This window comes from Schistosoma mansoni, chromosome 4 (assembly GCF_000237925.1).
Source record: "Schistosoma mansoni strain Puerto Rico chromosome 4, complete genome".
NCBI lineage: Eukaryota > Metazoa > Platyhelminthes > Trematoda > Strigeidida > Schistosomatidae > Schistosoma > Schistosoma mansoni.
The window spans coordinates 27,960,820-27,987,432 of record NC_031498.1 but is presented as its reverse complement, the minus strand read 5'-3'; the positions used below and the strand labels follow the sequence as shown (position 1 = coordinate 27,987,432).

Sequence of the window (26,613 nt, the reverse complement as noted above, 5' to 3'; positions counted from 1 at the left end):
CCTTGTTGTCTCTTCGTTTCCATACAAATCACTCTCTGTTCTCATTCTCTTCGCTTCGATTTTCTCAACCTTCTCCCGTTCGGCATTCCACTTTCTTTTGATGATACATACCATATATATCTGTTGACGTCAACAGCGCACACCACAGTAATAGTACTAGTGGTGCTAGTAGTAGTAGTAGTAGTAGTAGTGTAGTGAACAAAACACCAGTTGGGGACAATCGAATGTATTTAAGCAAAAATTACAGACTATCTCACTAAATTCTGATAACCATACAATGAACAGTTAGTTTGCACAATAACAATCAATTGTCTCAATCTTCACTGTTTCTTCTGTAAATATCAGTTCATCTTCTCTAATTTCTTTGTTTATGTATTTTCCCACCAATTGAGTTTCATTCCTGTTCCTTCCTTATCGATCTTCTGCCAAACTACATTCTATGTCTGACCATTGCCATATGCTACTTATATGGATATAAGTAGACCACACTACAGCAGTAGTGTGGTGGATGTTACTTATGCCGACAGATACAAGTAATATGTAGTCTCAACCGGGAGTGGAATGCCTGGCAGCAGAAGATTGAATTGAAGAGAACAGAAAGAAAACCGGAGAGCAATCAAAATAACAACAGAATTGGAGCACTTAAAAGACAAAAAAGAGAGAAGATGAGTAAATAATGTATTTAATGTATGATTTTCATATGTTACTAAGCCACTGTATAATCCTGCATTTGAGTTCTCATTCACTAATGTTGTAGTAGCAGTAGTATGAATAGTAGTAATGACTATGATTATCATTAAGATGATAATAAATCAGATAACTACAGCTTAATAATCCATTGACATGTACAGTATTTCATTGAGTTTCATACATTGACTTATCGATATTATTCGAATACACTGTCTAAAGTAAGTAAAGAAGATATGGGACAAACTGCCAAATTCTTACTTGTTTTCGTGAGAAATTATAACTTTTAAGGAACGCAGTAATATAAAAAAACGAGTGAACAGTTTATATATACATAATCATTCCATTATTTTATTCCATAGAACTAAATGGTTATATTCGAAAATTCTAAACAAAATGAAGCTCCTTCCGGTTGTGATGTGGCAAATGATCACAAGAATACTAACACACATATTGAACCATGTGGTAAGTTGATAACAAGGTAAAGGTATAATATACCGATGATCTTGAGGGACTTATCAGCTAATCAGTAAACGTTGCCTTGTTGTAAAACAATTAACAATGCAAAGTAATGAATTAACGGTGGAACAAAAGCTTTGATCATAATAATTAATCCTCAAAAGTCAAATTATCTCTTCTAGTAAAGAAAAAAGGGGTAAGTTTGCATGTGTACACGTATATCGGGAGTTGGGCTAGTGTTATGAGTTAGAGTTATCACCCCTTAGAGTTTTTGCCAGCAACTGACATCATTTATAATGTAAACAGATTAGGTTTAAGCATTGAGAGGTAAACTAGAGTTTTGAGTCAGGTTTACAAATTAGGGTCAGAGTTTTCCTCACGAGCTAATATCATCTATAATGCAGTCCTTTGTCACCTTTCTGTTTAGAAACTCGAGAGACTTAGGTTTGAGATTTAGAGTTAGAGTAAGAAAAGTAGAACATAATCTAGCTTCACTCATAACTTAATTACGCAATGAACGACATCAAGTACATTAACATACAATCTGACTTCAGAGGGAACATGTTATATAACTTTAGCTTAGGCACCATCTAAAATTCACTTATTGGTTTCACGATAGATATTTTTATTGATTTCAATCATTTCATAAACAAATAATGACCATTTTCACTGGGTCAATAATAACATACACGTTAACTATCACTGCACGTAAAACTTTGTGCAAAGTACACAAAGTGTTATCTCAGTTATGATTGGTCAACTCAAAGCCGTCAGTATATTATACTTTTGTCGATAAAAATCATAGTAATAATTGATATACTTTGTAACCACTGTCCAAAATCATATTACAAATTTTTTTGATGGAGTTTTGTTTTCTGAGCTGTACGGTTTGGTCGTGGAGCTTTCATCGTCCTTCTGAACGACATCATCAGCAAAAACTTCATATGACAAATCTCTATTTGGAATCCTGATACTAATTTGATCTATTTTGCTTACGTCATTTACTCCTACGACTTAGTGTCTCTGACTTGGTCAAGTACATGTCCGACTAGTACTATTAACCCTGAGTAGACAGCTAAGTTACTAGTTGTTCAGGACTCTTTAGCTTCTCATTGCTCTACTTCTGAGTCCAGAAGTCAGCAACTAGTCTCTACTATATATTATATTTCAAACAGACGTAGTTTATTTACGGACAAACCAGACTACTTCATACTATTAAATAAAAAATAACAATTATTCACAAACCGGCCAAAAATTGGGTGTGACTAAGGGAGACTGTAAATAGTAGACATGAAACAAATTAAGAATGGCAAATCGTATAACAGTAGTTAAGGGGTCAAGCTAAAGCTTATCACAAAGGAGATATATGTACAGTAATCTAGTTTCTTAGTAATCATACATTAAGAATGTAATAATAATCATGATAATAATCAGTAGATTAGTTCTGGGAGTTACCATTCCTTCAATCTTCGTTCTGATATAACAATAATAATATCAGTTATTGTAGCCTATGGATAAGAAATAAACATAACTACCCGAAGTTTGTGCTAATGATGTCTTTCAGAAGGACGATGAAAGCTCCACGACCAAACCATCCAGCTCAGAGAATAAAACTCCATCAAAATGATATCAGTAAATATTTTTCTGAAAGTTTCCATGTTTTCGTTAAATCCATGGAGTAATCAGGTTAAAATAAAATGTTTGGTGAAAATTAAATAAGATATTTAGGATTAAAGAAAATTACATTTTAGAAATTAGGCAGTGATAGTTCTTCACGATACTGCACAACCATCTCACATTACCTTCAGTGATTAACTGCCTAACACCTGACATGACTGAATAGGTTTGGTCACGGCTTACCGCGAATACGCACTGCTGAGAAGTCCCATATAGGTTGAGATATTTGTTCAGTGGTTCCTGGTCTTCAATGATGGTTTAACTCGGATCAATTTGCTATTTAGTCTATGAAACTTCCTCAATCTTTAAAAACTCTCCTGTACAAAAGATAGTTTTCTCGTTAACAAATCAGCTATATTAGTGTTGACTGTTTTCATTAGTTCACCTATTAACCAAAGTGGGGGATAATTTAGCAAACGGACTTTTTCAAAACATTATCACAACAGAAGTTTATCATGCAATGAAAAAATTGAAAGCGTGAGTCAATTGAAGCTAGATCACCAGGGAAAGCCTGGAAGCACTGGAAGGCCGTTTAGTCCTGTTGTGGGACTCCTCAGCAGTGCGCATCCACGACCTCGCCTCGCGAGATTCCAACCCAAGACCTACCAGTCTCGCGCCAGAGCACTTAACCGATAGACCACTGAGCCGCCATCCGATGGTGTTTTTGTCTAACTCCAACCAATCCACGAAGTTGAGCAACTGTTCACCAATGGTCTTCAGTGAGTTAATATCTCACAACAGACGTGGTTTGAACTCCACTGGTCACTGCTTCTCACTAGAACTCCTGGACTTACCTCTCGAAGTCAGTCACCAGTGAGCATATTATTATTATTATTATTATTATTATTATTATTATCAGAAGGGGTTTTGTGGAGATTTAGTGTTTTCATAGTTCGAGTCCCATCAGCAGGATCGTGGATACGCATTCTAGGACGATATGGCCGTCCAGTGCTTCCAGGTTTTCCCTGGTGGTCTAGCTTCAATTGACTCACGCTTTGAACTATGAAAATACTAAATCTCCACAAAACCCTTTCTGATAATAATAATAATGAAAATATTGTTTATGCCAAAATCAAAAACAATCCTTCCATTATACACAGAGCGAATGGGTTATATTTCGACGTAACGCAATCATGAATAGTCTTCTTCATACTATTTTGACTGTTAGTCTATACAATTCAGAAGAAATGACGAAGATCTTGATGGAATAATTAAATGGAGACTTTAAATACAAAAACAGAAAATAAGAGTTTTGTGACATTATCTAGCGTGAACAATAAAACTTTACTCTCTACATGCTAGTCTTTCGCTTTAGTTATATTCTCTGATATAACCAATAGATGTACATAGAGAGCACATAACTCCTTTGTTTATACAACTTATATATATAGTTGTTATCAGTTGTTTATTTTCTGCTTTCAGAAGAAACAATTATAAACTTGTCAGTATCAAACGACTGTAATAACGAAAACTCTCAAACAGCTAATTCAAATTCTCAGACTGATCATCGATCAAACTATTTCCATAATGGACCATCTTCATCTTCTGATTCTTCAAAACATAGCAATATTAATATCAGATTAAGTATTGTTACCAGGTCAAGTTCCCCGAAACCAGTAATTAACATTATTATTATTAATAATTGATATTAACGGTATTATTATTATTATCCATTACTAGTAAAAATTGTTTTCAGTGGTCTATCGGTTAAGTGCTCTGGCGCGAGACTGGTAGGTTCTGGGTTCGAATCTCGCGAGTGCGGGATCGTGGATGAGCACTGCTGAGGAGTCCCATAATAGGACGAAACGGCCGTCCAGTGCTTCTAAGTTTTCCATGGTGGCCTAACTTCAAATGACTCATGATTTCAACTATAAAAAATTGTTTTGTTTAATTTCACTCAAAAAGTCAAGTTTTCATTTGCTAGAATTTACTACTATTCAGTTAATTATAATAAGTATAGCATGATCAGTTCAATAGTCAGTTCGGAAGATAAGAATAATATGGTAATATGAACAAAGTCGCACCAAGACCATACAGAAAAGTTGTCATATTTCGAAATCGTGAAAACAAAGAAAAAAAAGAAATTAACTGAACTTAATGAATTAATAAAGAAGGGACTTAAACGATTATAAGATTATGAGAAGAGGTTTTTGTAGAGATTTTAGTAAGTCAATTGTTGAGTTCATGGATAATTGAAGCTAGACCATCATGGAAAACCTGGAATCACTTAATGGCCGTTTCGTCCTAGAATGGGACTCCTTAGCAGTGCGCATCCACGATCCTTCTGACGGGGTTAGATTACTCATATTTTACTAAAATCTTATTAAAAACAACGGTTGAAAGTGTCTTTCTTTACGAATCCAATTATTTACATAAGTTTTGCAGTTTTCCAATTGGTTAATATTAGTTCGAGTTCGTTAGACTTCCTCACACTTGAAGACCACGTTTTCGTTACTATTTGGATGAAGCTGTCACATTTCTGCTTATTCTACTTCAAATATCAAGAATTCCTACAATTCCTCTTTCTCTTGTGTTATCAACCAAAAATTATGGTGATATATTCTAGTTTCCATTACCGTTTAACACAGATGAACCGATCACATTAAAGTAGATCAATCGTTCTGAATTCCACGAGTATTGTAGGTTCGTATTGAACAGAAATGAAAAAAGGAACATTTGATGTAAACAGATTATAAATTACTTATCGGAAGTTAGATTTTGCATACTGTTAATTAGGATCGTATATTAAGTTCTTTTTTTTCTCTTAGTTAAGGGAAAACTTAGACCTAACTTAAATGACTTACATAACATCAATTTCAAACTACTCTTTAATTGTATGAACTGTAAATTTTCAAACGTTGGCATTCAGATCAACTAAATTTATTTATTAACAATCAGTGTATGATACTAGCTGACTACCACTTCTTCACTGTTAATGTCAGGTATTTCACAATGGTATGTTAATGATTTGAAGATTTCATTTAAAAAATAGTCGATGTCAACACATTTTATTTATCAGTATGGGAATTTGTGGAGATTGTAGTATTTTAACGGCTACATTCACAATTAGATCTAAGCAAGACCACTACTGATAACCTGGAAGTACTGGATAACTGTATCGTCCCAGTATGGGACTCCTCGACAATGTGTATCCACGTTTTATTTAATCAATGAGAATCAATATATTCATTTTGGACTGTAATAATATAAGATAGTGGTTGGAGGTAGTCATCAGGCAAGCCTGGATGTATGTTTTGTGCTACTTGGCACTTGTCAGCAAGGTGTACCTGTAATCTTGAAAGAACTGATGCTCCCTGACGAATTAGATCCCGTGTCACCCAGTTTCACAGTCACAGACGCTATCACTGATCTCCTGTAGGACTAAGATGTATTTACAATCGATTAATTACTGGGTGGTGATCGATATCATGTATGTCAGGTCCTTCTTAGTGCAGACCGAGTACCAAGTAGCACGAAATCTAGGTCCAGGGTTTCCTGTTGACTACCTTCAGCCACCATCTTATCTCAACATAGTGTATGCAATGTTGAGTCACCTAAACTAGTGGCCAAAGTGCAACTTGGTCGATAGGATTCAATTAGCACTAATAAGGACCTGATGTACATGACATTGATCATCACCCAGTGGTCAATTAATTGTAAGAACTGTATTGATTTTTAAGGCTTAGTAAAAAAAAATATACCAACGATTGTGTATCTATTTTATTTATTCTTTTTGGTGTTATCATCTAAATAAAATCATAATGATTTAATGTGTTTATTGGTGTGTTAAATCTTTTAAATATGTTTGTACTAACATTCTATGAATAACTTGTAACAATCTAAATTCTCGAATTCACTTGGTATTGTTTGTTTGAATCTTCCCATTGATGTTTAGGACTGCAATTGATCAGTCTCTTATTGGCCATATGTGCATACTACGCGTATTACCTAGATATAGCCTTAATTCACAAGCATTATAAGCAAAGATGGATAGTGGCTAGCAGTGGAATCCAGTTTGACGCACGTTTCGTCCTATTTGGGACTCGTCAGCTGGATGTACCTGCATCTCAGAGTGGATGTTCACTCTGAGACTCACTCGAACCCAGTACATTTCGCTTCAAACGCCATCACGTTGTCCACTCATCTACTGAGTCCTGATAGCCACTTGCTTGTGCAATAGGGTGGAGTTTAAATTCACTTGGTATTATTTGTTTGAATCCTCCTATTGATGTTTAAGACTGAAATTGATCAATCTCTTATTGGCATATTTGCATACTGTGAGTATTGCCTCGATATAGCCTTAATTCACAAGCATTATAAGCAAAGATTGTGTATCTGTTTTATTTATTCTTTTTGGTGATATCATCTAAATATGATCAGTTGTTTCAGACTTCATTGTTCTTTCATTTCGACCCCAATCATTTTCTGTTCTTGTTCTCTTTTCTTTGATCTTCTTAATTTCCTGCCGCCGAGCATTTCGCTTTCGATTGATGATACATACTACTTATAGTTGTCGACATTAGTAGCACATACCACTGTCTGACCTATAGATTAACAATCTATAATTGGATCAAAATTCAGTTTTCTTTTCAATATTTTCAAGAAAAGTGAAAAAAAAAGGTATAAAAGTAAATTTACTTTGAAGCCCTTGATCATTACAATTTTCTTTTAATATTAGATTACAGATAAGAAAGATACTTTCTCTACAGTCGAATGTTTTATATACATTTCAGTTTAAATATACATTGAAGCTTATTCCTCTATCACAAACATCGAATTCAACTTATATAGAAGGAATATATGAAGTTATCGATAATGATAATAAATCATTCAATCAAATGTCAAATGTGAAACAAATGTCGTCAGACAAAAGCTCAAATAAAGTAAGTAGTTTCATTATTATTATGGAATCTTATATAGTTGAACTCATGAGTCAATTGAAGCTAGACTACCATAGAAAACCTGGAAGCACTGGACGGCCGTTTTTTTCTATTGTAGGACTCCTCAGCAGTGCGCATCCACGATCTCGCCTCCCACAATAAGACGAAACGACCGTCCAGTGCTTCCAGGTTTCCCATCGTGGTCTTACTTCAATTGACTCATGATTTCAACTATATAAAATTACTAAAATCTCCACAAAACCCCCTTCTATTATGTAATCTGTTTGTTGATATGAATTTGGAGCTTAAGTAGCTTGACAACAGACTGAAAATCCGAAGTTTGTGCTGATGATATCGTTCAAAAGAACGATGAAAGCTTCACGACCAAACCATCTAGCTCAGTGAACAAAACTCCACCAAATAAAAGTTGTTTATCTCTAGATTGTAGTTTAATTTGAAACCATTAGATGTGTACACTTTATTCTATACCATTTAATAGTAATCAAAAATCAGGAGATGAATATATCATGACTGAATTCAGTTACAATTCAAATGTGAAACATCTTTCTTATGTCTGGGCGAGAATGACAGTGATTGGTTGTTTTGCTGAGTCAGACTTTAGATAGGATGACAGGTGTTATATATATATTCCCCTATCCTTATTATGGATTGACTGTTCCTTGCGTCGGATTTTGGCGTGGAATATATTGACGTTGTAGTCAGGCTAAACTCGTGTTCTTGATCTGAGTTGTGTTGACGTCCTGTAGAATAGACACTGGGTGGGAATCTAGTGTAGATATTTGTCTAAGGTAAATTAACGTCCCACATACGTGTAAAAAGTGAAAGGACTGTTATAACGAGAAACCCTAGCGTTATAAGCAGCATCCTACGTTTATAACACTTTCGTTATCATTTTCGTCTATCGAAAGGGACTAGAAAGTTGAGTTATAAAATGAAAGTGATAAACATTATAATTTATACTTTCTAGTTTAAAGCAAAAGGGAATATAAAAAGGGGGTGATATTCACAATACCAAGGCACTATAAAGAATAGGAATCTTTTAATACCCATAGAAAAGTGATTTAGAACAACTCGGTTTTTCAAATGGAAAAAAGGAATGAAGAAATACCTAATTCAATTTAATTAATACCAAGTCATACTTAGTGAACAGAACACGAGTGGGAACAATCGAATGTATTTAGGCACAAATTACAGGCCATCACACTTAATTCCGATAACCATACAGTAAACAGTTAATTTGCAAACTATCAATCAACTATCTCAATTTTAACTGTTCCTTCTGTAAATATCAGTTCATATTCTCTAATTCTATTGTTCATGCATCTTCATACCGATTACGCGTCATTCCTGTTCTTTCTTTATCGATCTTCTGCCAAAATACATTCTATGTCTGATCATCACCATATACTACTTATGTGGATATAAGTAGACCACACTACAATACAAACCCTTATGAGTTTATTTGAAAATCAGTATTTTACCGGCGCTTAATAATCAGTGATAATTTAATCAAGTTGATGCTCTATCTATTAATGGCTATTCATATCCTATCTGTCAAACCGTATTCAATCTTTAGTCAACAAACTTTTGTTTAGGTAAAACATTGAAGTTTGGAGACCAGTTCTATGTTTGATAGTAAACAGCTTGTTCTATAGTTGGTTGTATTTTTTTAGTGGCCGAATATTTGGCTCCAGTTAAATCGTATGCTAATTGTTATTGAAATGCATATAATGGCTATCCTCTTACATAATTACTGACTTAATTTTCTTTGGAGAATAACTGCTGAGGAGTCCCACAATAGGACGAAACGGCCGTCCAGTGCTTCCAGGTTTTCCATGGTGGTCTAACTTCAATTGGTTCATGATCTCAACTATATGAATAAAATAAACCAAATACAAAAATCAATTTTGAATACGTATGTTTCATACACTTATTAATCCAGACAGACAACCAGAAAGATGAAGTAAAGGAAGCTAAATGAGACGAAACAATGTGACGCACAGGGCAGAAGGAGAGTTAGCCAACTCGTTCTGATTAAGTGTAACTCAATATATCACATTCAGACATAAATACATTACAGACACGTAATGAACAAGGCAAGCAATGAACATACATACGGTCATATAAAAATAGTCAGGATTAATAAGCGAATAAGTGATAAGGTCAAAATGTAGCTTGAGAAGAATGAATAAATTGGTCTGTTCAAAAGCTTGAATAACCTATGTGAACTTGACTTAGTGTAGTGTGGTCTACTTATATCCACATAAGTAGTATATGGTGTTGGTCAGACATAGAATGTATTTTGGCAGAAGATCGATAAGGAAAGAACTGAAATGTAGCACAATTGGTAGGAAAATGCATGAACAATGGAATTAGAGAATATGAACTGATATTTACAGAAGGAACAGTCAAGATTGAGACAATTGATTGATAGTTTGCAAATTAACTGTTTACTGTATGGTTATCAGAATTTAGTGAGATAGTCTGTAATTTTTGCTTAAATACATTAGATTGTCCCCAGTTGTGTTCTGTTCACTGCAATAGTACCAGCCACTACAATTTCATCTCAGACAAATACTTACCAAACAGTGTTAGATACTGTAACTTTGGAAAGCTACAATTCTCTCAATGTTAAGTGAAAAAAATTTTCACTCCATAAGGAAATAAATGTAGCATCAAAGAAATTCTGATAGTTCAAACCAGGCACACTAGTAACTCAAATATATGAATGAACAATAGAATTATGTTAGTTTTAACCGATGTCGTTTACATTTGAAATAATTTATCAAGAAATATGAAGGAACAACCAAAAGATAACATACATTACTAACAATATCTACTTAGATTTATGTTCAGGAGATTGTTTTCGATTTATATCTCTGTTTACTTTAATTATCATATCCGACGAATTACTCAAAAGTTCCCCATAATCTATTCTCACAGTTTCATATTATTTGTTTATCAGGTAGATGAAACCTACTTACATCTTGCAAAAGAAACTTGTGATCATCTAGGCAAACAAAAACCAAATCGAATTTTGAACATTGAATCTCATTCTCTGCCACCGAATTCTCTGAGAACCCAAACACAGGTAGGTAGATACTCAGTATACTCATTTTTCATAATCATTGATGTAGCTAAACTAAACGGAATGACAAATAGGTTATTCACTTGCAAATGGTATTACTTGTTAATAAATGACATACACTCTCAATCGTTTTTGTTCAGATTTGGGTCGGGAATAGAGTTTTTGATTCCCAACGTTGCTAACTATAAGTATTCCACTGAAATCATGAACCGATCAATGTTAGATCACCATTAGAACCTAGTAGCACTGGATGGCCATTTTATCCTGGTATGGAACTCCTCAATAGTGCTCACCCATAATCCCACACACAAGACTCGAATCCACAATCCTAAGTTTCGTGTACAAACGCTTAACCTCTAGATCACTGAAATGGTATCCAACTGTGTTAACGTCCAAATTCAATCAATCCATGATCCAGCGCATCTGTTACCTACGATGAGTAAATACCTCGCACCCAACACGGATGAACTCAACTAGTCACGGTTTCCCACTAGAACTCCGAGAACCACCTCTCGAAGCTAGTCACTGGTGAGCACATGATGATTTTCAGTATGTGGTTGTACAGATTGTTGAATTTTATTGAGATGGTAGGTTCTGAGTTCGATTCCCTGTGTTGAGGTCTTGGACGAACACTTCTGAGGAGTCCCATAGCAGAATGAAGCAGCCGTCCAGTGCTTCTAGGTTCCAATGGTGGTCTAACATTGATGTGTTCACGATTTCCATGACATTCAACAATCTCCGCAACCCCATACTGAAACTATGATTGCTACATTAAACGAATCACTCAAAGGTTCCCCACAACCTATTCTCACAGTTTCATATCATTTGTTTAACAGGTGGATGAAACCTACTTACATCTTGCAAAAGAAACTTGTGATCATCTAGACAAGCAAAAATTAAATCGAATTTTGAACATTGAATCTCATTCTCTGCTACCGAATTCTCTGAGAACCCAAACACAGGTAGGTAGATACTCAATATACTCATTTGTTAAAATCAATAGAATACTTCAAACGAATAGAATAACAATCAGCTTAATCATTTATCAACGGCATTATCCCTTGGTGATTTATTTCAATTATTTTCAGGATTATTTATTTTGTTTATTTCATGGATGCATCAGTTCTTCAGATTGACGTACATGATGTATAATGCTGAACTAACTATTCACTGTGAATAAACAATTTATACAACATATTTAGATCCTTTTCAATGACTCGATAACATTTATGAAATGGAAAATCCATTGTTAGTATTTTAGTGACCCTTAATCTGACTCCAATTTGATCGTTTCTGATTGTCATCATATGACTGTTGTCAAAATGTGACTCAGGAAGAATGAATAAATTGGCTTGTCCGGAAGCCAGAATAAGTGACGTGGGCTTAAAATAGCAATCGACACTACAATATTCTGAGCTTTTGTTTTCTTAATTAATCCTTGAAGTAGTTGCCGTACTCGGATCTTCATCTTAACTCTCTCTTTCTCTCTACTCCACTCTCGATTACCTGTACACTAAGTCGAATATGTAAACTGATGATTAAAAAATAAGTTCAATCAATTACAATAATTGCTATCACTAGTTCATATGGATACTTGGAAATGAGAGTGTTATATCCCGAAGAGAATTGTGAATGGTAACTTTGAGAACTATTTATGGACCAATATGATATGCATATTTCTTATTGTATGATTGTTAAGTATTTAAACTATTCATATTCGTGTCCCTCTTATTATAAGCTTTATTTTGATCTATAGACTATTATTGTACGATTTACCATTCCTGAGTTATACCCAGTCTATTAATTACTGTCCCCCTATTCACAGCCACATTTGGCGAAATCTTGTAGAAATATTATTTTCTATTTTATGGTACGATGTGGTCAGTTTGTTTGGTATATAAACCCAGTATGTTTGAGAATAGTGATTCATATTGCAGAGGCTGTTATTGGTGTCCTAGACGTAACTGGCTGGGCTAGGCAGATAGCAGGACTGATAAGTACTCAAGACTGCTCATACGACGTTTGTGTATTATTGATCCGATCGATAAATTACTGCTCTCTAATTGCCGGTATTATCACTTCATATATATCAACTGGGCAAGAACGCACTCAATCGATATAACAGTTTTGTGTACCATTAATCCGATCAATAATTTCACTGCTCTCTCGTTGGTGGGAATCAGCACGTTCATATATCAAACAGGGCATGCACGCACTCACCCAATCGGTACAACAGAGAGTATTACTTAAATATAGAGTATTTATTTAAATGGGAGAGATTCACTAATCTCAGTATTTTAACTACTGGATATCTTTTGTTTGTTTAAATAACTTTGTTTTCATTAATGGGAACAAATCAGAACAATCTATATGACATAGGAAATCTTCATTCAGAAGAAATGATTAGCATCGTATTTGTCTTCATCAGATTACCTGTTTTGACTATAAAAAGGAAGGAACTGAGCTGAATCAACTGCTTAAGTTGTATAACTATCGAAAACTTATCGGAATTGATTGCCTTAATTTTATGCTGAAATTGTACTACTTGTTGCCAATGAAAACTAATCTCTTACAACATGGTCAATATCTGATAAAACTGTGTGTATGCTTTGTATTCGAGCAATTCGCTTTAGTAATATGCAAAATGAGTTCAGATTTGTAAGAGTTGCATACATCCTATCCTTCAGTTATGTCATCAATCTAAAAAGTAATACAAACTAATAACTGCAAATCAGGGTTATAACTTGTTATTCGACCATTAAAAGAAGTAAGACTTTGTGTTGCTTCTTGGCATATTTAATAGAAAAATAGGGCTAACTTTACTCTTTAACAAAGCCTATCTGTAACCCTAAAAGCAATGACATTCATCAATTCAGATATCAATATGAGAGAGTGTCCATCCCCCAAATCCAGAGACAGATATGCACTTTTACAATTTTTTTTGGTATGATATAGGGCTGAATCATTGAAGTCAAACATTGAAGTAACTGCAAACATTCTTTACCTTCCATTCAAGAAGATTTGGGAGGAAGAACGAGTGCCATTGACAGACTGGAAAGAAGCATACCTCACCAATATTACCATAGAAAGGAGATCTGAGCAAATGTGATAATTACAGAGGAATCACTTTGTTATCAGTACCAGAAGTTTTCAATAGTGTTGCTGAATCGGATGAAGGATGTAGTAGACGCCCGACTTCGAGTTCAACAGACTGGATTCCGTAAGGATCAGTCGTGCACAGACCAAGTCGCGACGCCACGGATCATCGTTGAACAATCAGTTGAGTGGAAATCGTCGCTATACATCAACTTCATTGACTATGAGAAAGCGTTTGACAGATGCATTTCCAGTAAGGACCGGAGTCAGACAAGGCTGTCTACCCTCCCCCTTCCTCTTTCTTCTGGTGATTGACTGGATTGTGAAGACTTCGACATCTGAGGGGAAGCATGGAATACAATTGACATCTCAGAACCAATTAGACGATGTGGAGTTCTCAGATGACCTAGCCCTCCTCTCCCATACACACGAACAAATACAGACAAAGACAGCAAATGTAGCAGCAGCCTCTGCATCAGTAGGCCTCAACATACACAAAGGAAAAAACAAGATCCTGATGTACAACACAGAGGACACCAACCCAGTCGCACTCGATGGCGAAACTCTGGAAGATGTAGAAACATTCACGTGCCTGGGAAGCATCATTGATGGACATGAAGGATCTGATGCAGATGTAAAGGCGAGAATTGGCAGAGCAAGGAACGCATTCCCACAATTGAAGAACATATGGAACTCAAAACAACTGACAACCAATATTAAAGTCATAACCTTCAATACGAACATCAAGACAGTCCTATTGTACGGAGCTTAAACGTGGAGAACTACTACAACCATCGTCAATAATGTACAAGTATTTATAAACACTTGTCTACGCAAAATATTCAACAATCACTGGCCTGATACCATCAGCAACAGCTTTCTTTGGGAGAGGACAAATCAGCTTCCAGCTGAAGAGGAAATTAGGAAAAGACGATGGAAGTGGATAAGGCATAAACCGAGAGAGTTGTAGATGACATCGAGTCCCGATTGACTATGATCACCATTAAAATAACATTACGCGCCAGATAACGACTTGGATTCCTTGATAGGTTGAAAACCAGAAGGCTGTTATTGGTCTAGATAAGATTTATATATTGGCGATCTCGTAGTATCGAAAGAATACCGAGACGCGCCAAAGAGTACAGGCAAAATGGCAGAGCGTAGGAGCGTTCGCACGAACGAGATGGACAACTGAACGAAAAGTGTTTTTGATACGGTCAAACAAAACGAGTACAGTTAAACAATCACTGATACAATTGGTTGTAATAATAATTGTTTCGATTACACCAATCGCGTTCTCGTAATGAGAAGTAGGTCACTACAGAGTCATCAAACTGCATCACGAGGCGAGCCCTGACTTTGAATCCTGAAGGGAAGCGGAAAAGTGGAAGGCCGAAGAATAGCAACTGGAAAAAACTGGAAAGGATGGGGTTGGATAGAGAATGCTGGTGGGCGGCCTATGCTCCTTCATGAGGAGTAACAGGGGTAACAACAACAACAATAGGGCAGTAGTTTTAGATCTCAGAAGATACCTTTAAACTACTTGACTAGTTGTACAAAGGTCGATGACGAATAAGTGCTTTATCTTAACTAAATAGAAGAACCTGAGCAACGTGTCAAATGTGAACGTTCAACAAATCTACAAATAGCATTACCAAACAACGACTACATTAACTCGGTCTGACCTTGGTGTGATCATGCTTAGTTTATTAGTCAATTATAAACTTGTACATTTTTTGTGAACAAGAGTAGGTTACGTTGGCACATTTGTTGTGTTCTCTAGATATTTTTGTGTGTACGCCATTCTTGTCGCCACGGTTCTTCTATTTAATAAATTGTATTGATCCCTGCCTTTGCATTGTGTTAATCTCTGGTTGTAGAAGCAGATAAAGTCTTATAAGCGAAATAGCTTACTTTTTTAACCTGACTCACTCCAAGACTTTGTCCTTGATAGCCTAGGAAATTCATCTATAAAAATGATGGCCTACAGAGTTATGAACAGTGATTTATTCTTGTTGATTAACAAATACACTTGCAGTTAAAATGGTTTTTAAGAAGTACTATAATGTTGACTAAATTCCAGAATTGTCAATTCATCTTTCAGAAGATCATAACGAAGACCAGCTTAGAAAAAAGGACGGAAAATCATTCCTCTGAAACAGTTAGTTGGCTAGATACAGAGGAAGAAATTGAATTAGATTATTATTATGTCATCGGTAAAAATAGAAAGTTTTTATCGGCTAGTGTGTAACAAGGGGAACACTGTATCTAAAACACGTGTTTACCAAACAGATATTTTGAGGTTCTATGGTACATCTGTAAATTACTGGGATTCGACAAAAGATTTTAGAGAGTGTTTCCATGGCGAGAATGTTGAATTTAGAGCAGAGGTGAGTTGCCTCACAGTTGAATATTGCTATGGAGAATTTAAAGCTGCTACTCTGTATTATTCTTCGTTAGAATGGGAAATAGGTTACCATCAAGCATTAGAGCTTTTGGAGTGAACTTTTAGACCAAAGCAAACTGGAACATTCACGTTCATTTATAATTTATTTAATTTTCTTAATATAAGAAGAAATCGTCCTAATTGTTTGGGAAATTTATCTTGAGAAATGCAAATATTTGTACTGGTTTCTGGACATATGAGTTACTCTACTGATTTGAACTCATCTAGGACTATAGGAACTATGGCTTTTAGCTTACCAGTACATTTTCTGAAGAGAATGAAAAAGTTAGTTTACAATTAAAGGAGGCTGAGGGCCTTGGTTGGATGCTGTTGTCATTCATTTTTACAGCTTGTGACACAGTGTATAACCAGACCAGACCTCACCCAAATGTGTGGAGAGCAGAGATATCAGTTATTCGAAAGTGCGTTGCAACAACTATTTGGTCAGTAAATACTAGCTCATAAATTGAAGAAGCATGGTTCATACTTAAAGGTACAGTTAGTTTAGTCACGTCCCTGTTTTTACGATGCTTAGTACCACGCAGACCAAATAACTGTCTACCGTGGATAACTAAACAGGTCAAGAAATTTAGACGTGGAAAGAAGTGTTGTGTCATGTTCATCTGTACTCTCTACACAGTACGGATTAATTTGTTGTAAGACCAGAAATGCTTGCAAAGCTTCGATAAGTCAGGTAAGATATCCATATAAAAACAATTGGTTAGCGATTGTGAAAATAGTCCGAAAATGTTTTTCTCGGATATGAAGAGGAAAACTCGGATAAGTGATAGAATCATACCACCTGGTACAACAACATCCATTGGTTATTAACAAGCAAAAGCCGAAGTTTTATCAGAATATTCTAATAAAGTGCTCTCAACCGACCATGGTGAAAGACCAATAGTTAGTCGTGATAATGGCAGCTTGACAATGGTTCCTGTGTTTATTGAGAAAGGAGTCGTCTTACGACGACTGCAACATCTCAAACCAAATATGTGCAGTGACCCGGAAAGTATTCATCCCAGAATTATGAAAACCCTGACGAATTTAATTTCTGATCCCCTGAAAATACTGTGTGATATGTCTTCGAGGCTATTTAGACTGCATAGAGGCTGGAGAAACGCGATATTTAATCCGCTTTATAAAGAGGGTAGTAGGGACTCACTCAGCAACTAACGACTCCCTAGTACGTAGTAGTATTGATTCTCAACAACATGATTCTTGAAACCGAACATACGATAACCCAGAAAATTCACATTCAACATGTTGTTCTTAGAGGTGTCCAAAAAATATGAACACTGATTTGAGATGGCATGTTTCGACCACACACGAGTGGTTACTTTGTGTAACCTGTTGCTTTTCGTATTGAATATATTACTCTCTTCCTAACAGAAATATGTTCTACAGAATCGTTAGACGTCATATTGCTGACTGTCACTTTGGATGAGTCAGTGTACATTATGATGTGATTTCCACGTAAGTTTTGATAGATTAGGTAATCACATTATGACAAATCGACAAGTTTGGGACTAGGTCTATTATTATAGTAGGAGAGATCAATGTGATAAAATATAACTAGACCATAATTCTACAGAATTCGGGATGCGCATTTTATCCCATTCCAGACTAGTCAGATGGATGTACATGTAACAGCTTGGGTTTCTGGGTTAATATTTGACCACAGATACCCAGGTAAATGTCAGAACAATATTGCTCGAGTGTTCATTCACTTCCTTGTTTTGTACAGGCATTATAATTCCTATTACTTAACACTGAATGTTGAAAAAGCTTTGTGCGTTTAAAAAACACATAAACACATAAGTACACACAAGGCGCATAAACTTAGTAATACAAGGACCCAATAGCATGACGTGTACGCGTGCATAGCGTGACAATTCTACATGAAAACAATACAGTCATTATGAAGGTAGGGATAAATTGATGTCACATGCTGTCTGAATAATTATTCTTGAGAAGCCAATAGGAATCATGTAAATGTTTATTAGCAGGAGACACTACATGTTAAAACAAACTCTCGTTAGTAATATTTTACCGAAAATAAGGAAGGGGTTTAAGGTATTTTATAGGTAACCCTGGATACGTGTTTTGTGTTATCTGGCATGCGTCAATAAGACGTGCCTGTGATCTCCAGGGAACTGATACTCCCTGGCGGATATGATCTCGAAGCACTCAGCCTTAACTTCAGAGAAGTTACCACTGAACTGTTTGATTCTCTGTCCACCGGGCATCGATAAATTTGATGTTGGTAACTACCTTTTTACACTATCAGACCATCACGCAAGTGTCTTCAGATAATTTGATCAGATGTCGAAGACTTACAGAGCTATTTATTTTGGAAATTTATTTACCGCTACAGCTCACTCCCTCCCTGGTGAGGTAGTGATGACCAGAAGACATGGCCAACCAAAAGTTTAGACCAAACAAACATTCGTTGGTAGACGCCCTTCAGATAGCTTGCTAAGTTCGGGAGAATCTGGCCATCCTTCTCTGACATAAGGGGCCATCTGGTACATGACAGCAATGAAAAACGTGTGAAGACATTTTCGATTCATCGTGATATTCGTCAGTTTTATCATCTTTTCCAGCAGCCCTGGAAAATAAAAAATGGAATTGTTATTGAATGTCGATATACACTCACACGTGCATAAGGACACAAAGCGGGTGAAAAACGAAAATAAACTTGTATATATGCGTTTTATTAACATCCGATAACGTAGAAAGGATTTTCGCGCAATGTTTTATTTGTATATTTTTTCGGAAAAAAAAGAAGAAAATAGATATGTACACATATATCAGCATATGAGAAAAGAAATTTTGTCTCTAGTTTATTTTGATACAGTGATACAAAAAGATAGAGATCAAACGAAATGTTATGTTGTGCCCTACGTGCAGTAATTGTTTAAGTGTTCCAGAGAACTTATCCTTCTTCAAGAACGCTTTGTTTTGAGCCGGTTGCCAGATACCTCCTAAGTTTCTTTTTAACTACGGGTTGTCTGGGAAGGCATCGTACTTGTGAGGCTCGTGTCATTCAAACGTAATAGAGGGAAATCAACATCAACGTGGTCCCATTCTAAATACGCTGCTTTAGGGCTAACGTTGTCGTTAGTTCCGTTTTTGTCGATGATACGGTATTTAGGTTAGCGATGAACTCTGAATGGTCCTTCGTATGCTATTTCTAGAGGTCGTCGTAATGAGTCCCTACGTACGAAAACGTTTGTACTGTGTCATATCGCATGTCGAACGAAAACATCAGTTGACTGCGGTTGAGTGGGAACAGGTGTAACCAAACGAATGGCGTTTTTATGTCTCCTCATGTAGGAACTTAGATCCACATTCATTGAAGATGAAAAATCCACAAATTCTCATGTGAGTCAGCGTCGTTTCATAAATGAGCTGTGCTAAATTGCACCTAAAGTCCTTCAGATGCCGGTAAAATAGTACCATAAACCCATTGACTTGTATGTGGTAGGCGGTCCTTCAGAATAGTGTGATTCCTAATAGTATAGTCAGACAACGGAAACGTCTGGATTCAAACTGACGCTCACGGTCAGTGATAATAGCTGGAGTGTACTTGAGGATTGCTACCCACCGTTTAACGAAGACACGGGATGCCGTTTCATCAACAATGTCTTTGATAGGCACCGCTCCTGGCCATCATGTGAAACGGTCTATACACGTCAAGAGGTAACATGCCCATTTGAATCTGATAAGTGTCTTACCAAATCAAGATGAACATTATCAAAACGAGCATCAGAGGTTGTGGAAGAGCCTAAGGGACATTTGTTGTGTCCAATCACCTTAGATTTTCGGCAGCTTACGCAGTAGCGTGTCCACTCCCTCACGTCTTTATTTATACAAGGTCAGCTAAATCGTTCTGCTATGAGCTTGATGGTTTCGTGAACATCTGGATGAGAAAGTGGATGCGACACACTGAATACGTTGCGTTGATTGTGTTTCGGTACGATTGAATGATCACTAACAGTAGATGTGTCGCATAGTAAGATTCCCATACCTGTTCCTATCTGTTGAGTACGCAGTTTTAGGTTCGTTGAAGATATTTCTTGCTGAAGATCAGTGCCTTCTTTTTGAAGCTAGACGAGTTTAAGAGGGTTGATGCCTTGGAAACTGTCCAAGGAAGTTATAAGAGAAAAGGCCTCGTCCACTACATTGTTCGCCTCAGAAATATGTTGTATATCTGAAGTGAAATTCCCTCTAGGGTCTTGAGGGGGGGTACTCATCAAAAGACGAGCTTAGAGAGGTGATAGGTTTATGGTCGGAGAATGCTGAAGATTGTCAGGAGTTGTTTACCAATTAATTTGAGATCCCTCTTATCGTCTAGTCGGATGAGTCTGCTGCAATACTGATGAGTGCTTTAATGTCCTAGTGAGCGAGTATAGTTGTTCTTGCGATTATTTCCTTAATTGTAAAGAATGTCTTTTTCGCGATGTCGACCAAATTAATGGATTTTGTATTTCCATGAGGTTGGTAGGTTAAGAGTCTCATAACAGACGCGCTACTCGGTATAAATCGTCGATAAAGACTTATCAGGCCGTTGAACGTACATACTTCCTTGACTGTGGTCGGTTCTGGATAATCATGAATGGCCGCTACTTTTCTTTCAGAAGGCGAATACCTTGAGCATCAATAGTGCGTCCGGGAAGGCCCAGGGAGTCGGTTCCAATCTGATATTTCTGAATGTTTACTGTAATCCCGTGTTTTTGTAGTCGTTTGGAAATAAGGATCGGATACTGGAGATGAAATTCTTTATCCGAACTTGTGATCAAGTAGTCATCCACACATGCATGTACGAAGTTGAGACCTCGATAAACGTCACCGATGGATCGCTGGAAAGTTTGTGCAGCATTTCTTAAGTCGAAAGACGTGTGCGAAAATTCTTGCAATCCGAAAGGGTGATGATAGTGGTTTTAGGAATGCCGTCGACAGCCATAGGAATTTGATTTCACACTTTTACCAAATTGATTTTTGAGGATACGGTTGGGCATTTTTTTGAGTTAGCTGTCAAATAACGAATGTGAGGCAAAGGGTAACGAACAAAAATGGTTTTCACATTTAGTCGCTAACAGTCACTAGACGTACTCCAATCATTACAGTCCTTTTTAAGGGTCATGTACCAGGGAGTCGCCCATAGACCGATGGCCGAGTACTTTCCAAGTCTTATGTAATTGGATTCGTTTCTCGCCAACCTTAGCTTTTCAGGAGCTAGTCGGCGCTCTTTTGAGAATACAGATCGTCGTGTAGTCATGACGTAATGTGCAGCATTTCTGGTTACACAGGGTAATTTGGGTCGCATTTGGTTCAGATCAGGGTACTTGTCGAGTATGAGTTGATAGTAAGGGTTGATTATGTGCCTAACAGTGAGTGGGGACAATCGACAACAGGGAAAGAAAGTTACATAAACGGATAATTTAGTATTGCCGTCTACTAACCTCCATTTGCACGTGTCGATTAGTAGATTATGGTGTTGAAGTAGGTCTATGCCAATGATTGGCATAGAAGCATCTGCAAAAACGAAAACCTAGTGCATAGGTTTGCGTAAACCCACGTTAAGACACACATATCGCTTACTATATATGGCGATCGCTCTTCCGTTTGCCGCCCGCAAGTTTAAAGCTGGTTCGCTCAGTCGGTCGTTGGGATTCGCAGGAAGAACACTAACTTCTGCTCTAGTGTCTTTAAGGTAGCGAACTTCCGTCATCACATCAGTGATGTATTACAGACGGCTATGTCCATCGACTGTGGTTGCCGTTAGCGCTTGCCGGCAGGGAAGTTTCCTGAAGGGTTCTGCGCAATTTCTAGAAGACTTACCATACTTATTACGGTATCATCACCAGACAGGATTATCTACCTCTTGTGGTCTAGAGACAGATCCTTCTCGTAACGAGCTTCTCCAAGGAGTTGGGAAGCGTCTACGATTATGATGAATGTTAAGGTAAAGAGTCAGAGTGTAACAGAGATCTGAAACATCATTTTGTATTGTTTGAGGATTTCTTTAACGGAATAAATCTTGAGACTTGGGGTTATGGTGATCTCCAGAATCTGGTTCACAGATTCAGCCAGTTTATCTACAGAGTTGTTTTTAAGTGAGACAAGCACTGTCTGCACTGATTGGTGAAGTTCAGATAGGAAAAGCTGTCTAAATAGGCCCTCGTCAAAGATCCATTGACCACTGAGCTCTCGCGATCGTAGAGACATATCTGCTGTAGGGCAATGTTGTAGATCGATGTTGTTGAAAACTTGGCCTGACCGTTGTCGGTAGGTTAAATCTCCACGCTCAAGAATGGCCTTCTTTAAAGTTTTACAAGGTTCTGAGACACCACTAGTAAACATTCTAAAAGTGACGTACCTGTTGAAATCGCGTGGTAGTACCTTCATTACTGAAAGGAACTATGAGTGTGGGTCTGTTACGCCATGCTTATGGAAGTCAGCTTCTGCGTAATAGAACCAAGCTCGAATGTTGTCGAGCCAAAATGGCATTAGCTAAAACGGGGGTGGCGAAAGAGTTTTAATCCCAAATAGCATAGGTATCTGTCCCATCATGATGAACATAGGATATACAGATGGACGAGAAAAGATATCCGAAAATATCAAAAGAATATCACTATATGTAAAGATAAAAAGTTTTAAAAACGATATGTAATGTTCCAACAAGGAATAGACTTACAGTTTATTGTTTGGTGTACCAGATCACGTCGGGCTCACCAACAAAGGTGCCACAGGCATTCGGAGTATATTATCCTAGTCAAATCAGAGGTCATAAATGAGGAGGTTTAAAGATATATTTGGAAAGCTATCAATATATCTAGGCGTTTGGTCCAAACTGGTCAGTAATTGCGAGGGATGAATGGTATGGCCCACCCACTCGTGATCTGGTGCGGATGCGTGACCAACTGCCTCCAGTTACAATTTATTCAATAAAAATAGTGAGGTCACCACAAAATGTAGAAAATTTATAGAGCTATTTATTTCGGGGATTTACTTATCTCTACGAACCAAAACGGGTGATCTAAAAGCAAACAACTAAACGGTTGAGACCAAAAGTGCAATAAACAGAAAAATTTTTGTACTCAGCAACAGTTCTGATGCAGAAAGTCCTTTTCCGAAAGATGAGGATACTCTTGGCAATACATAACTGAAACTAACTCGGTTGGAGCAAAGACAGTAGTCTTGATTTGCAATCATCAATTGAAACCATAAAAAGTTAAACTCAGTGAGGAAGAACACCACTGTTATTTTAGTAATCATGGATTGACAGACTTAGAAAGAACTCCACTTTTACATTAGCAAAATCCCTATGCTATAAACCGGACTTACATCACAAGGTTATCATTTTTCTCTTAAATGTTTAGGCGAAGTAGTCGTATTAAGCCCATAAATGAGTGCTTTCAACGAGTACCTACATTTTCACAGAACTAATTACAGAATGAACTAGCATAGATCAACTGATTTATTTCATCAATGCCTAAAATCATAAGCTGTTAATTTCGAGAGGGTCCTATAAATCGGAACGTTACTGTCGGGGCTACTTCCGTGAGGACGTTCTTCAATGAGTTTTCTTTTTGGAGCCAGGAAAACACCTGAAGAGCAGCTAAGAGATAGCAAACGAACTATTGCAAGAACACTTAGAGAGATAGAAAGAGAAAAAGGTCAGTTGGAGAGGGAACGCACTCGAATAACAAATGAAATTCGTATGTTGGCAAAGCGTGGTCAGATTGATGCCGTCAGAGTAATGGCGAAGCAGTTAGTTCGAACAGACAGTTACATCAAAAAGTTCTCCTTGATGCACTCAAATATTACAGTTTGTCACGTTTTATCAGTCGTGTATTTTCTAATAATAGGCGTTGTCAATGAAAATTCAGACTTTAAAATCAACTGCCACGATGGCTTCAGCTATGAAACAGGTTGCGCTAACAATGAGAAAAATGAATGCAACTATGCAGTTACCTCAGTTCCAAAAGGTCATGATGGAGTTTGAAAAACAAGCTGAAACGATGGAAATGAAACAGGATATGATGTCGGATGTGATAGATGATGCTATTGGAGATCAGGATGACATTGAAGACTCTGAAGCTGTTGTAAACAAGGTTAGTGCCGGTTTTTATTCGTAGTCTAATCATGCACTCCAAGCCGAGTCGACATATCCTAGAGATCGAACTCCAGCAAGTTCTAATCAGTTCGTAAGTAATTTGACCAAGATAACAAAATATTATACTGTGCAACGTCTGACCTCAAGTATTGTTCGTTTGACAACATCTTGTCATTCCCCGACTTCGTGAGGTATGTAGAAGGGAACTTGAAAACCAACTAATTCAATAATCTCGCTAGTAAAAATGAATGATTATTTATTTATTTATCTATTTAAACACATAAATATTGGTACAAAAAGCACCAGATAAATATGCGCCTCACAAATCTCATTTGATTTGTGTGAGGGCTGTGATGCTGCTCAGGTGCCCAAACCGAAGCAGGTGATTCTCTTAGGGGGCCACACCCAGAGCCTTTGATCTAAAGGTCTGATCCACAAGGCAGTGGAGCATAGTGAGGAGATGCAGTCCCATGGTAGCCGGTGACCAACAGTTGGTTCATACACCATTCGTTCCTTCAGGATACTGGAGCCCATGTGCACCATTGGTTTGGAATCAAGGTTTTCCAACTCCCCTAGGTGGATCCTCCACATCCACCAACCCGGTTAAAGCGCCGGACATTCGCTTTTCATCCTCTCACTTTTGTGAACAACACCCCCGCCACGAGAAGGCAGTGAGTAGGACTTCCCTGGCAGAAGCTATATATTCGCGTGGCCATATGAGAGCATTTGGAGAGGGAGAGCAGACTCTCCCCACTCTCGGCCGTACCAGGGCATTTGGGGGCAAAGCCGACCCCGACGGGACTCGAACCCGCAATCTTCTGATCCGAAGTCAGATGCCTTATCCATTAGGCCACGGAGCTAATGTGCTATGGCAACTCGAACTGATGTACGTACGTACGAAGTTCTACGTTGACTATCCTAAGCAAATCAATTGTGGAATGGTAAGATTAAAAACAGCAACTTAAGGTCCGAGGGCGAGGTCGTACCGCTGACTATATAGTAGTGTGTCAGTAGTAAGGTGTTTACCTCAGGCGACCAACGTCTACGTGATGTTGCCTTCTCCGAACGGAAGGAAGGGGTTAGGTAAGGTTGACCCCAAAAATTTCACAGCAGATTTCCATCACCGGCGGGAAGACTTTCTGATTTCCGCAGCTAACTTATCAAAAGCTTCCCACTAAAGGGTCTTGCCTGACCGGCGTCGAGCAGTTGTCCCTTATGCTCTGGGGTCACGCTCCCTAATTCCTAGCGCCACTACTAACTCAGCTTGTTTTCCAGGTCCCTCAAGGTGGAATATCCCTCCATGATTGAGAGCAGCTGGGAAGTGACAACCACCTTCATACTTTCAGCAGAACACAAGAACATCTTGTTCATGATCAAATTCCCACCTCACCTAATTATTCTTCCATCCCTACGACTAACCCTTCTGGTTTATCTTTAGCATCACACGCCACTAATGCTAACGATTTGAGTCCACGAAATATTATTTCTGGTCTCATGAAACCCTTCTCCAAACTACATGTTGAAGCTTCCAATGTTCAAACCTTGTGTCAGATAGGACAACAGGCTTTAGCTAGGAGTCTGGAATCCCACGCCATCGGTGTATGCTGCGTCTCCGAAATGCGCATACAGGATCCAAGTTCAATCATTCAGTTGACTTCATCTTGTCACTTTAAAGAACTGGCACGATTTACCTTTCGATTATCTGTAGACCTCACTTCTGCTTCCCGTGGCCTCACTGGTGTAAGTGTAGTATCAAGTTTAAAAGCAGAACAGGCTTTGTTAAACTGTATTCAATTAGGTAGCTACTTGTGAGCTGTCCGGATAAACTGTACACATAATAACTCGCCAAGATCAAGACACACGTCTCATTTTTGCTGTCTCTATAAACGCTTCCACTGATTGCAGCTCGGATGAAGATGGATTTCATAGGGAGCTATCCAACCTCCCAAAAGCTAAGCGTTCTGATTTAATAATAGTGGCGGGTGATTTCGGTGCTCATGTAGGTAGACTAAACCAAACCGCAAGGCAATTAGGCGAATCTTAAGGTTCGACAAACAGATAACGGCGACCGTCTATTGCAACTATGCTCTGATGACCATCCATTCCTAGTAGACACCAATTTTAGACATAAGGA

The 26,613-nt window shown here is 37.5% G+C and overlaps 2 protein-coding genes and 1 non-coding gene across 3 annotated transcripts in view; 2 read left to right on the top strand and 1 right to left on the bottom strand.

Annotated features, from left to right (window-relative positions):
* The window catches only part of Smp_131080 (hypothetical protein), a gene marked incomplete at its 3' end in the record, with an annotated part of 20,580 nt that extends 2,184 nt beyond the window's left edge, over window positions 1-18,396 (top strand). The window contains exons 2-7 of the mRNA XM_018797380.1: window positions 1,050-1,152; window positions 4,246-4,439; window positions 7,557-7,706; window positions 10,690-10,815; window positions 11,649-11,774; window positions 18,361-18,396. Coding sequence (XP_018652427.1) covers window positions 1,056-1,152; window positions 4,246-4,439; window positions 7,557-7,706; window positions 10,690-10,815; window positions 11,649-11,774; window positions 18,361-18,396 — 729 coding nt within the window. The 5' untranslated portion in view covers window positions 1,050-1,055. The remainder of the gene's footprint in view (window positions 1-1,049; window positions 1,153-4,245; window positions 4,440-7,556; window positions 7,707-10,689; window positions 10,816-11,648; window positions 11,775-18,360) is intronic.
* A 5,495-nt stretch (window positions 18,397-23,891) lies between these two features.
* Window positions 23,892-24,672, top strand: Smp_016390.1 (snf7-like protein (bc-2) (putative breast adenocarcinoma marker)). The gene is made up of 2 exons (XM_018797379.1): window positions 23,892-24,191; window positions 24,232-24,672. Exons 1-2 carry the CDS (start codon window positions 23,940-23,942, stop codon window positions 24,499-24,501), a joined length of 522 nt encoding a protein of 173 aa, XP_018652426.1. The 5' UTR covers window positions 23,892-23,939; the 3' UTR covers window positions 24,502-24,672.
* Window positions 24,673-25,266: 594 nt separating this feature from the next.
* On the bottom strand, window positions 25,267-25,338 carry Smp_tRNA_01282_Arg_TCG.1.1. The gene has a single exon. It is a non-coding gene (tRNA).
* Window positions 25,339-26,613: the final 1,275 nt, after the last annotated feature.

Bases quoted from the DNA above. Each gene is read 5' to 3' on its own strand.
- Smp_016390.1 (XM_018797379.1), top strand. From the start codon at position 23,940: ATGAGTTTTCTTTTTGGAGCCAGGAAAACACCTGAAGAGCAGCTAAGA. The intron at 24,192-24,231 runs GTTTGTCACGTT...TTCTAATAATAG, and splicing joins TGATGCACTCAAATATTACA to GCGTTGTCAATGAAAATTCA.